Source organism: Cynocephalus volans, chromosome X, assembly GCF_027409185.1.
Source record: "Cynocephalus volans isolate mCynVol1 chromosome X, mCynVol1.pri, whole genome shotgun sequence".
Taxonomy (NCBI): Eukaryota; Metazoa; Chordata; class Mammalia; order Dermoptera; family Cynocephalidae; genus Cynocephalus; species Cynocephalus volans.
The window spans coordinates 16,815,375-16,828,715 of NC_084478.1; the positions used below are offsets into that span (position 1 = coordinate 16,815,375).

The 13,341-nt window shown below is 40.4% G+C and overlaps 1 protein-coding gene across 1 annotated transcript in view; it reads left to right on the plus strand.

Moving 5' to 3' along the window:
• The window catches only part of PRPS2 (phosphoribosyl pyrophosphate synthetase 2), a 31,166-nt gene extending 18,769 nt beyond the window's left edge, over positions 1–12,397 (plus strand). The window contains exons 5-7 of the mRNA XM_063083165.1: positions 6,700–6,873; positions 7,849–8,008; positions 9,831–12,397. Coding sequence (XP_062939235.1) covers positions 6,700–6,873; positions 7,849–8,008; positions 9,831–9,923 — 427 coding nt within the window. The 3' untranslated portion in view covers positions 9,924–12,397. The remainder of the gene's footprint in view (positions 1–6,699; positions 6,874–7,848; positions 8,009–9,830) is intronic.
• Positions 12,398–13,341: the final 944 nt, after the last annotated feature.

Consider the following 13,341-nt stretch of genomic DNA (forward strand, 5'->3'; position numbering starts at 1 on the left):
TAGATTCCACAAATTCACATGGCCTTTTTTCTTACCTATTTTTCCTTTCCCAACCCTGTTTTCATATATATAGTCTAAAAATATCAGGCATGCTCTTAGCAAAAATTCAAGCAGTACAAAAGGTGACCACTGCCCCCTATTTGCTTCTTTCAACACCACTGTTCTTTCCAATGTCAGAATTATGTTATTCAAACAAATATCCCCTATTTACTCCATACAAATGGTAATGTGCTGTGCACACTTCTCCACTGTGCTTTTTAAAAAACTTAGTTGCTATACCTTAGCAATGATTCCATAGCCATGCACATCGGCTTTATCATTTTGTACTGCTGTGTGATATTCCTTCTTATGCATAGATGATTATTCCTATGACCAGTCCCCTTTAGCCACTTATAGGTACTGCTGTTCGTATGCTTAAGTACAGTCCTGCAGCACTGCACTTGCTTTGACACTTTGTGCCCATGTGCAAGTAAGAAATGTTCCTACAAGTGAAAATGTGGAGTCAAGGGGCATGAGCCATTTTAGTTCTGGTAGATAGTGCCAAAATGTGGTCTTTCAAAAAAGAAATACCAGTCCTCGTTCCATCAAGTGTGGATGCCGGTGACTTCCTACACAGCCTTGCTCACACAGTGGTTTAGCAGGTTGATTTTCCAGAGCAGGTAAGTGATCTATGGTATCTCTTGCTATGGTGAATTCAGGTTGCTGTGGGTAAGGGCATACTGATTTCCTGTGAGACGTCTGTTCATAGCTTTTGCCCATCGTTCTTTCCTATGTATTGTAGAGTTCTGCATAGACACACGATCCCAGCTTTGTTTCTCATGTGTGCTGCAAATATTTCCCCAAGGTTTTCATTCCCCTTTTTTATATTTGCACTTCCTGCAGGACTTTTAAAGCCTTCTCATGTAGTCATAGGTATCTTTTCTTCACCTTATGGCTTCTGCATTTACGAAGGATTCACCCTTAAAATTTTTCTTCTCCCATGATTTTGTATATTTTTAAGGTTGCCTTTTTCCTTTTTAATGTTTCAGTTTTTCTTCCATCTGAAATTTCTTTTGGAAGAAAGAGTGAAATAAGAGTGAAATAAGAATCCAGCTCCTCCCCCCAGCCCACACCCCCAGCTATCTAGTTGTTCCAAAACTATCTACTAAGTGATCCACCTCTTTACTATTGACTTGAAACGGCATCTTTTATTATATACTAAGTTTTCCTATCTATTAGTTACTCTAAATGCAGAGTAAACTACCTAGAGTAAATGGTCAGGGTTGAGATGCTGTTTTGTTCAGACCCCTTCAAAGCAGTCCCACTCACCCACCCCTGCCCCCTCTGCCAGGAGAGTCAGGCATTTTAGGGGTGTATATTTCAGAATTTTTACCACCTCTTTTCCCATTCCCCACAGTTTCTGCTGCATATCTTTGTCCTCCTCATATTCTGGAGTGGGCTGTCCCCCAGCTGATGATCTCCTCTGGACATCCTTGCAGTTCATGATGCGTGATACATGATGCATGCAGTTGACATAATCTTGGCTTCTTTGCTTGGTGCAAAAAGTCATATTTCACCAAGGAAAATATATATCTATCTGACAAATTGAAGCCTGTTGCTTTAGAAAAAGCTTTGAGGCTTGACTCATTTCAGCTAAAAATCTCGCCACCAGAGGTCACTCTTGGGTAGTCTTTGAAGCTAGATTGGGTTGACAGCTAAGAAAAAATAAATCTAAGGAAGAAACATAACTACCACTGTGGAGACAGTAAAAATCAACCTAAAAGTGGTATGGGCAGTGGGTGAAACTAAATAAGCCAGATTTAACAAGTTTTTCTTGTTTTATAATCTTTGGACATGCTCTATAGAAAATTTGGAAAGTTAGGAAGAAGACAATTTTAACTACCTTATATCTCTACCAGTGATATCACCATAATAATTTGGAGCATTATGTATCTCTTTTCTGAGATACACGTACACGTACGTGTACAAACACACACACACACACACACACACGAAAGAATGTAAATACGTGCCCAGAGGAAATAAAAGTCAAACTGTATATATAGTATTTTCATTCTGGCTTTTTCCACCTAAGAGTTCAGTGTGGTATGTGGTCTTAACATCATTTATTAGGAATATATATTAAGTCTCCATTATATACCTGGAAGAGAAAAGTTACTTGTAGCTTTTTCAGGAAATGATAATGTTCTAGCTACCTAGGCAGCTTTTTGCAGGATTATTTTCCTTTACCTTCTGCCTCTGACATTACCACTGGGTACCTGAAATGGCTGGGGCTTCCCACTCAGATGACGAGATGTCCCAGGTCCCCACTGGCAAAGCCCACAGCTCACCTTCTGTCCCAGGCAGGCCTCCAGGCCCTCTGTCTGTCTGCACACCGAAGTTACCTGACAGAGATGGGGAAACGGGTCATGTTTGGACTTGGTGGGCTGAGGGCTTCCTCCATAAACGGTGGTGCCACACCAAAGTCTTCCTAGTCCTTACCAAACAAACAAGCCACAATTATTATATATGTACCTTTTGTGCAGGGTGTTCAAGCGTCTTTTCTTGGGAAAACCTGTCTCATGTTCTCAAAAACTAGCTTTCCCTAATTGGAGTTTGAATGGCTTATCGTTTATGAAATTGGCATGTCAATAGTAGTATATGTTTTGAGGTGATTATGGGGCAAAATTTTTGTCAGCCTTCAAATTAATTTTTTTTCCTCCTTTAGATCCTTAAGTAAGGAAACTGTTGGTAGATAGACAAGTTTAGAAATGAAGGATAGTTGCTAGGGCTACTGTGGTTTTGGTTCCAGCCTGAAGAAAGATTTTTTTTTTTAAAGGATAGGAAAAACATGGACCTCATCATAGTAATAACGCTTGCCTTTGCTTCCAGGGACATTTGGAAATCTGAAATCGGTGTCTTATTCTCATATCTAATAGTCTGTGTTTAGCTTCAAAGTTTGGTCCCTTTTCTGTTACCATGATTATTGACATGTGTGGACTTATGACCACTGTCTTCTTATGTGCTATAAAGCTGTTGGCCGGTATAGCTTTTTTCTTCTCCACAGATTAGACATTATTATTATTGTGGTTTTATGCAATCAACATTTATGTAGATTTGTCCACATGTTGATCAGTATCTTCACTTACCTTTCTCCCCTCCCATCTTAACGTAGCCGCTATCGTTTTCCTTTTGTTTAAGTTGCATCCTTTAAGTGGCTTTATGTTAGAAATGAATTCTCAGGTTGCATAGTTTGGCTGAAAACATCTTTATGTTGCCCTCATTCTGGAATGGCAATTTTATTGGGTATGGCATCCTAGCCTGACCGTTACTTTCTCTTATCACATTGAAGATATTACACCACTAACTTCTGGCTTCCATTGTGGGAGTTGAGAATTTGGCCATCAGTCTGATTGCTGTTCCTTTCTAGGGGACCTGTCTTTTTTTTTTTTTTTTTTTTTTTTTTTTTGTCGTTTTTTCGTGACCGGCACTCAGCCAGTGAGTGCACTGGTCAGTCCTATATAGGATCCGAACCCGCGGCGGGAGCGTTGCCGCGCTCCCAGCGCAGCACTCTACCAAGTGCGCCACGGGCTCGGCCCTTGGGGGACCTGTCTTTATCCTTCACCTCTTTTAAGATTTCTTGGTTGGGTTAAGATTTATCTGTTAGGTTTATTGGATTAGAGGACTGATGACTTCCAGTAGTTCTGGAAAATTCTCAGTCATTGTCTACTTGAATATCGTCTCATCTTTTTTCTTTTTTTTTTTTTTTTAAAAAAGATGACCGGTAAGGGGATCTTAACCCTTGACTTGGTGTTGTCAGCACCACACTCCCCCAGTGAGCAACCGGCCATCCCTATATGGGATCCGAACCCGTGTCCTTGGTGTTATCAGCACCGCACTCTCCCGAGTGAGCCACGGGCCAGCCCTCATCTTTTTTCTTTTATCTCTAGAACTCCAGCTACTTGTGTCACCTAGTCACTCTGCTGTCCATGTCTCTTAGCTTCTTTTTCATATTTTCTGTGTCTTCTGTCTTTGGGGCTCTCTCTTCATCTCTTTTAATTCATTCATTCTCTATTCAGGTGTTTTCGATCTGTTTATCTGCTAAGTTTTTAATTCCAGATACAATATTTTCCGTTTTTCGAAATTCAGTTCTTAAGTCTTGATTGGCCATTCTTCATATGATCCTTTTACTCTTATCCCAGTTCCTGTTTGATTTCTTTAAAATATACAAAATAATCACTTTATGATCCTTTTCAGTTAATTCCAGTATGTCATTCTTTGCTGTTACAATTCAGTTACAGTTATTTCTGGTGTCTCTCACTTTGGGTGCCTTATTTCCTTGGATATTTTGTGACTCTCTTCTGTGAACCCCTCATTCCCTTAGAATTTTATCATTATAATCCTTCCCAGAAGGTTTGCATTTGTTGTTGCCAGATACCTTGGAGTACTAACCCAAAGTATCACTTTAAATTAAACTCTCCACTTGAGTGTTTTCATCATACATATAATGGGAATTTGGACGAGCAATCCTCAGGAGCGCTGAGATGTGGTTTTGAACTCTCAAGAGAGAATGAACCTCCTCCACTCAGCCTAGAGTTTGAGACAGGTAAGCATCTTTCCAGTTCCCACCTGGGCAGCAGGTTTATTTGTCATTCCTTGGTACTCTGAAGGAAGAACCTCCGGCGTCCCTGTGTAAATGAGGCTCTCCTGTTAGGAGTGCCCATCACAGCTGGGCCCTAGGATTGCTGTCTCAGCCCCATGTCTCCACCAGCAAAACAGAAGCTTGAGATCATTAGGACTCCTCAGAGCAAGAACTTTACTGTGTGCCAGCTTCTCAGAACAACCTACTTGTGCGTTCTCTGCCTTGGACAATTCCTACTACCATTCCAGCTGGCAGTGTGTTTGTAAAGATAGTTCCCCTGGATTATGATGCAACCTGGCATTCTAGTTGTTTCCACTGGGAAGGGTGAGCAGGCTGCCTAGTCTGCCAGAGTGCCAGAATGCATCACAAAGATGTCATCTGGAAATGGAAATATGTCTATATGGAATAAAGGGGACCTTCCCTTAGGCCTTGTTTTCATATATTTCTCTTGCTTGAGATAGCAAATATCCTTGCTAATTCTAAGGTAGAACAGGAGTGTTAACGCTTGAAAGAGGTTGCCGCATTCTTCAGTCAAATTCAAGAGAGGATAGTTGAAGCTGTTAAAATATTGGCAGAATAACTTATACAGAGTTTCCATGTGATGCAGCAATTCCACTCCTGTGTATGTGACTGAAGGACTTGAAAACGGAATCAAACAGACACATGTATGCCAGTGTTCACTCACCATAGCCAAAAGTGGAAACAGCCCACATGTTCATCAGCAGATGAATGGATAAACAAAATGTGCTATATCCACTCAACAGAGTGCTCTTCAGCCATAAAAAGGAATGAAATACTGATACATGCTGCAACATGGAAGAACTTTTCAAACTTTATGCTAAGTGAAAGAAGCCAGATACAAAAGACCACATATTATATGATTTCATTGATATGAGATATCCAGAATAGGTAAATCCATAGAGACAGAAAGTAGACTAGTGGTTGGCAGGGCCTGGGAGAAGGGAAGAATGAAGTGATTGCTCCATGGAGATGAGGTTTCCTTTTGATGTACTGACATGTTCTGGAACAAGATAGAAGTAATAGTTGTACATCATTGTACTGTATTTAATGTCATTGAAATGTACACTTGAAAATGGTTAAAAGGGTAAATTCTGTCTTATGTGTATTTTACCATAATTTTTAAAAAATGCCAGCTGTGCTGAAAGTCCTCAGATGTGTGCAGGGCAGCTTGGAGTACCTATTCTTCTCCATGCAGTTCCCTCAGCCCCAGAGGCCTGCCTGCTCTGTCCTTGGATGTCCATTCCTGGTCGCCATCTGAGCGTGACACAGTGAATAGGACCAGCACTTTAAAAATAATGCATGGAGGCTGGATCCTGCATGCACTGCATCTGAAATTGGGGTTATGGGTCCCCAAAATATTTTTTCAGCTGAATCGCATAATGGCTGATTGTTATTTTGAAACTGGAATAGGAAAATCTCAATGTCACATTATATCTGTGGCATTATTTTGAAGTAAGTGTCATCATTTAAGTCTACTCTCTATGGGAAAATCCAGAACACGTGGGCTCGCTATCCAGCCTGGCCCACCCACCTTCTCTCTGTTGCCAGCACAGCCCCTCCTGAGCTAGTGACTTTTGAGTTCTTGACTTAAATGGGCAGAGGGCTAGACTCATGGTTCCCAGAGTCTCCTTATGCCTCGAGTGCAAGGAAACCCATTCTCCTGAGCCTACATATTAAATGGGTGTGTTAACCAGGACTTTTGTCCGCACTATCTGCTCCACAAACCGAGCAATTGGTACTTCCTAAATACTTTGCTTTGTGTCTGTGATTTTAAGAAAGTACCCACAAACACTATGAGATTGAATATCAATTTCTCATTCAGCAGTTTTTTCAAGTGGCCAGGGTGCCCTGACGTTCATTCCCAGCTACCACACATGCAGGGTATGTCATTAGCACGTTTCTCCCTGTGGGTTGGTTAGTCCATGCCCCAGACCGTACCTGGCTTCACAAGTGAGGCTTGAGTCTTTTTGTTATCTCCAGTGTGGTCACTTGCTGCACTCCTGTAGAACAGATATTACTTGAGTGTTAACATGCAGTTCACTAACGTTCTTGTGCAGGGTCACGTCAATTGCAGACAGGTTGAACGTGGAATTTGCTTTGATTCACAAAGAGAGGAAGAAAGCGAATGAGGTGGATCGGATGGTTCTGGTGGGCGACGTGAAGGACCGCGTGGCCATCCTCGTGGACGACATGGCTGACACCTGTGGCACCATCTGCCATGCTGCTGATAAGTACGTAGGGCAGTTCAGGGCAACATGAGGACATCTCATTAAGAAGGAAAAAGACATCAGCTTTCCAAAATTGGGACTGCTTTTCCTAATTATTGCTGATTGGTTGACAGTGGAGTTTTAGACCAAAGGAGATACTAGGCCCACTTATTTTTATCATACGTTCTTGGTAGTAAAGGAACTATGGGCCTTTTCATTTTCTAGGTTGAGCTTTCAGTGTATTTTAAAAAGGGCCAGGGAAGGTGGCTTCCCTTGTAACTGAGCACAGAAGAAAGACAGTTTCGGGGGCTTATTTGGACCCTGGCTTTCTTCCACTCGGACTTTGCTCCAGCCTTCCCAGCCACATTGATTTCTAGAGGAGGCAGAGCCGTGCTGTCTAACATGGGAGCCACCACTCAGCCACTCAGAGCTGTGGAGCACTTGGAATATAAGCAGTCCCACTTGGGATGAGCTAAGTAAGAACGTAAAACACACACCAGGTTTCAAAGACTTAGTACAAAACAAAGAATGTAAAATATCTTCTTAATAATGTTTTATATTATGTACACATCAAAATGGTATTTTGGCTATATTGGTTTAAACCAGTGGTTCTCAACCAGCAGCAGTTTTGCCCCCTGGGAGACATTTGTCAATATCTAGAGACAGTTTTGGTTGTCATGACTAAGAGGAGAGAGGCATTGCTAGTGGGTAGAGGCCAGGGATGCTCTAAATTTTCTTGTAATGCACAGGACACCACCACTAAAAAGAATCATCCGGGCCTAAATGCCCAAGGTGGATAATCCCTGATTTAGTGGAATAATACACAGTGTTTTGCTAACACATACCTTAAAAGATCCTGGTTAGGTTAATAATGTGACTGAAACTTGTTTCATCTTTTCCGTTATGGAACACACTTTCTGCTTTTAACATTCACATTAAGGGAGAGTATTTCGAGAATATCTGTGTGCACTTCATTTTTTATCTTCTGCTACTTTCCAGGCTACTCTCGGCCGGAGCCACCAAAGTTTATGCTATCCTTACCCATGGGATTTTCTCCGGGCCAGCTATTTCCAGGATAAATAGCGCCGCCTTTGAGGCTGTTGTTGTCACGAACACAATTCCCCAAGAGGACAAAATGAGGCACTGCTCCAAGATTCAGGTACTGTCCACACTGCAGGCAGAACCAAGCAGCAAGGCAACTGCTTCAGAGCCTTAAAAATAGCATCACATCATCTCTGTGTGACTGCTTGCTGAGCACATACTGGCAGAGGTTGCAGCTTCTTCTAAGGGCAGGATACCAATCACATTAGGTCCCTGAGAAAGGCTAGGGCCAGCAGAGGTCAATGTTCACTATTGAGAAATAGCCAGTGAATTAAATTGCAATAGAAAAACAGTAAGAAACAGGCTGTGCTAAAGCTAAACATAGACTTATCATGTGACCCAACAATTCTACCCCTAAGTATGCACCCCCAAAATTGGGAAACATGTTCAAGCACAAACTTGTACATGGATGTCCCTAGCAGCACTATTCACAATAAAGGTTGGAACACCCAAATGTCCATCAACAGATGAAAGATAACCAAAGTGTGGTCCTTTGCTGCAGTTGAATATTATTCAGCCTTGAAATAGAAGGAAATTCTGACAAATGCTACAGCATAAGTGAACTGTGAAAACATTATGCTAAGTGAAAAACAGCCAGACACAAGAGGAGGAATATTGTATGTTTCTGCTTATATGAGGTACCCAGGATAGGAAAATTGATAAAGTAGGATGGGGGCTCCTGGGAGCTGGGGGAGGGCGGGGTGGGAAGTCACTGGTTAATGGGTGCACAGTTTTTGTTTGGGATGACGGAAAAGTTTTGGAAATCGATGATGGTTATGCAACACGGGGAATGTAATTAATGCCACTGAATTGTATACTTAAAAAGAGTTAAAATGGTAAATTTTATGTTACATATATATTAGCACAATAAAAAAAATAGGGGGTACACAGCAAGCTGTACTAAGAATCTTCACAGTTTTGCTCCTTCCTGTCCCTCCTGATTGGACGTCCACAGGCTACCAGAGAGCTGGTGATAATCACCTGACACCAACTGGCCTGAAATAAGTCAGAAGGGTTTGAGCCCCGCTGTCGCCTATATGTCGCATTGAACCCTGGCAGGTCATTTCATCTCGAAGCTTCGGTTCCCATCAGTAGAGCATGAAGGTGGGCCAAAGTGGTCTGCTTCATGATTTCTAATCCATCACAGAGAAAAACACAGTTCCCTTGGCACAAGGAGATAAGTTTGCAAATGGTCAAAACGGCAGTGCCTTATATTTTCATGCCCAATTAGCAGTAGTTTAGGTTGGGAGCTGGCAAGTCCAGCCCACAGGCCAAATCCAACCCACTGTCTGTTTTTGTAAATAAAGTTTTATTGGATCACAGCCATACCCATTCATTTATGTGTTGCCGGTGGCTGCTTTCACGCCACAACGGCACAGTTAAGTAGTTGTGACAGAGACCGTCTGGCCTGCAAACCTAAAATAATAACTCTCTGGTTCTTTACAGAAAAAGTAGTTTGCTGGCCCCTGGGTTAGATGATCACAGTTGTGCTCTTAAATGATGCAGTCACCACCTTTACTGAAACAGAGAGAGAAAAAAACCTTCCGAATATGATTGAGTATAATTAATTTAAAAACAATAAATGCCCTAAGAAAAGGATGTCTCTGGTTAACAGCAGCCCTGAAAAACCTTTGAATCTCTGCTCTGAAAATCTTCCTTCCAGGATCCCAGACAGATTTGGTTCCCTAGGTTGTCATTTGAAGACAGATCCCGAAGCTGTCTGTCCTCTCAAAAGAAATGAGTGTGGGAGGTTTTGATGATGATGCATCACGTGTGCTGGAGAAATCGTTTCTAGGTGTTCTGGCTTTTCAGTTTTTCAAGAAATCTAACTAAGATGTCCTGCTTTCCTCCTCCCTTTCTGTTTCCTCGTTGGCATTTAGGTCATTGACATTTCCATGATCTTGGCCGAGGCGATCCGAAGGACACACAACGGTGAATCCGTGTCGTACCTGTTCAGCCACGTCCCTCTATAAAGCCAGAATATGACGGGACGAGCAGGCTGCTCTGACTTCTGACCTGCTTTTGTTTGTTTGATTTTTAGCTTAGGACTCAGCAATGGTAGAATAATCACTGGCAAAAGCACAGATCTCTGTATTCTCTGTGATTCAGTCTTCCTCTTTCTAAAGCTCAAGACCATTTCTTTCCAGTTTTGGGGGGATGGTGGTGGTTATTTGGTCTTTAAGTGGACTATCTTAAATGAGAAATGGTTTTGTCAACTTGACTTGTTCATATGGTGATCTTTTCCTTTGTTCTTTCAGTACTTTGTGGTGACATCTTTCAATTCTATAATTCCATTGTGAAAGTTCATAGTTTATATATTTTGAGGTTGCCAAAGGTAACTTCAGATTAAAGCCTTCTGTGTAAATATATAATGATAATGCTTGTGGACATTTGAGTTAAACCCTGTATAGAATTAGCCCTTTACTTTGGAGTGAAACTTAGAAAATTTATAATACCATGAATTTTGAATTCTTTTTCCTTCCTTCTTTTTTTGGTAACTGAGTTTCAAATAAACCATCTTGGTTACTGTGCTTAATATCGACCAAATTTTATTTAGCTTAAGATGGCCACTGACTCATTTATTTTTTGGGTAAATTAGACATATTAGAGACGATATATTTCTGTATCCTTTTTTATTACCACTTCCGAAACATGTTATAACTATCACTTACCTGAAATGCCATGTCCTAAAATTCCAAAATAATGTTCAGCAATCTCTCTGATTTAGAAACTGTTTTGAAATACAGTCTCCAAGCTCATTGTCACGTTGATACCCTCCTCTGTCCATCCCAGGTGGACAATTTTGGGGGAGGCACCTCATGTCCTATCATCTTGCTCTTTTACATCATATTTTTAGCTATAGCTTTTACTTTGTATTTTTTCCCAGTAATTTCATGTTGTAGGTTTCCACCAAAACACTCTCATAGATCTCAAATTTACTAGCCTAATCACTATTTTGCTTTTGACATAAATAAAAAGGTGACTTTTTATGAGTGCCACCAAATGCATTAATTTGGTTAAATGTTCTTTTGCCCTTTGTAATCAGAAGTAACAAGTCTCTAGTAACTGATCGTTTTAACTAAAGCAGTTAATGAAAAATGTGGGTTGGAGAGGCCTATGAAAAAAGTGCAAATAAGTAAACATTAGTTGCTCCATTAGGATAATGTTCAAAAAGTGGCTCAAAAGTGACGGTGGAGGGGAAATTCACTGAGGGTTATAGTCCCCATAAGATGGCCCTTACAACAACCTCTAAGTGAAGTGCCTGGCTGCCTCTGTGGCAGGAGTCAAGCGTAGACTCGTTGTGAATCTTGTTATCCGCACATTGGTGGACAACCAACTGAATTCCCCAGCCCCAAAAGAAAAGGATGTGCCTGCATAGACAAAGCCTAGGAATAATAAACAACAATCTCTTCCTTCTGCTGAATTTTAAAACTGGTAGAGAATAAATTCTCTCATCTAAATTCTGCAGGTAGAAAAATCAAATCTACTTTGATCATTAACAAACTTGAACAGCAGTGTTCAGGGTTTCAAACGTTACTACAGCGGAGGTTGAATTGAAATTAGAAAGTATCATTTTAGTTGTTGCAGGAACTAGGATTTCATTGTACCTTAGAATGGCTTCTGACAAGGATAGTGTAGTCTGGTAAAGTAAGCCATGCAGTACAGACTAACTGTAGCTAGAAAGAGTTGACTTGACATATATAAAGAGCCTATTTTGATACTTTGTAGTTTTTGTTTTTGATAAATATGTGACATCTTTGTTTCTTGGAATTTCCATGCTTGTACAAAGTGAAGATGTAGTTATAAATGCATATATGTAGACAACTTGACATACAAGTGTGCAAGTTTAGACATGTTGACATGACTAAAGCCAGTTAATTTAAAGGTCAGAATTTCATCTAAGATATTTAAAGTGTAAGAATGTATAGAGCTAGTTTTAAAATGTGATCTTCAGATTAAAAAAACTATATGAAAATCTGCATTGTCATTCTCTGAATTAAGAACTGATGGTTTCTATCATTATTTAGCCCCACTTTTGTATTTTAAAGTACTTCTGATTATATTTATGAACTGATTAGACTGGACTTAGCCATATGCAGTGGAAATTTAGATCTTAACAATCTGATGGTTTTGGTTCAACAGAGGTGATGAAGACTGCCTGGTGAGCAGCTTAATCCCAGAACATTAGTGTTCCCTGCTGCTGGTGGTGTGGATACTTCAGTGAGACCACCAAATATATCTGTCCTGTCCAACTCTACTGAATGGGGGTAGACTTGGCATATATTGAGCCAAAAAGAGGAGCCAGAGAAACATGAATATACCAAAGTTATTTAATCTCCAACTGAAATATTATCAATTTACAGATATTCGTATGACAACTTTACTTTGTTATACAATGTCAGCTAGATCCAGGAATGTATCATTTGCAATGCTTGTGTTTTAAGATCCTCCAACATTGTACTAAAACATTTCAATAAAATCATGCTGATTACTTTCTTCCATAGTTTGTGTCATCATTGTGGAATAGTGTAATTTGATGGAGTGATGTGTTGGTGCAGTACCTGAAAATGTTTGCTACTTTACGATTATAGCCCACCATACAAAATTACAGAAAAGCCAGAAGTTAATTGAAATCAACTCTTCTGCATTTCAAAGGTGTTTTATTCTGAAGGATTTACTAGCAATTTCCTTTCCCCAAAGCATAAGTTTTGCCACATAAGGCATCCAAGTTGATAATTCTAGATATTTCCTATAAAATTAGTGTGTTTGCACATCAAAGTAGTGACGTTCAGTAACCATCTATTCAATCAGACCAAACTTAAACATAGGCCACATAAAAGTTGTTCATATGGTTTGATTTCAGAAGCACCGAGAAGGGTTCTTGTCCCTGTAGCACACCTACCTGTACAGTGATGTTTTAAATTACTCTCATGGGAACAAAGTAAATTTTTAATTATATTCTCCCAGTGAAGCTCAGCTTTAAAGTACGGATAATGCTGAGAGTGCGACATGTTGTCTTAAAGTCACAGTGAAATAAAAACTACAACCAGGTTCGTTTGAGAAAAAAATGTATGACAATGTGAGAGAAGGTGATAGAATGTCCAGTGCTAGAAAGGAGGAGGCAAGAGAAAAAGAGCTGGAAGCCAAAACACCTAACCAGCTTTGCAATTTCACCCAATAATGTCTCACCTCTTTGGAGGTGTTTCATTTCCTATGGCAATTACTACCTACCCCACTGGCTGAACTACAGGAGGACAGGCTAAGCAGCAAAGGGAAAGATGAAGTACTAAGGAGTTCAGAGGATTGAATCAGGTGGCAGATATCAGAAAAGGCTTGGTAAAGGGACCACCATTACTGATGGTACTTCATGGCAGAATTTTCTAGAATCTG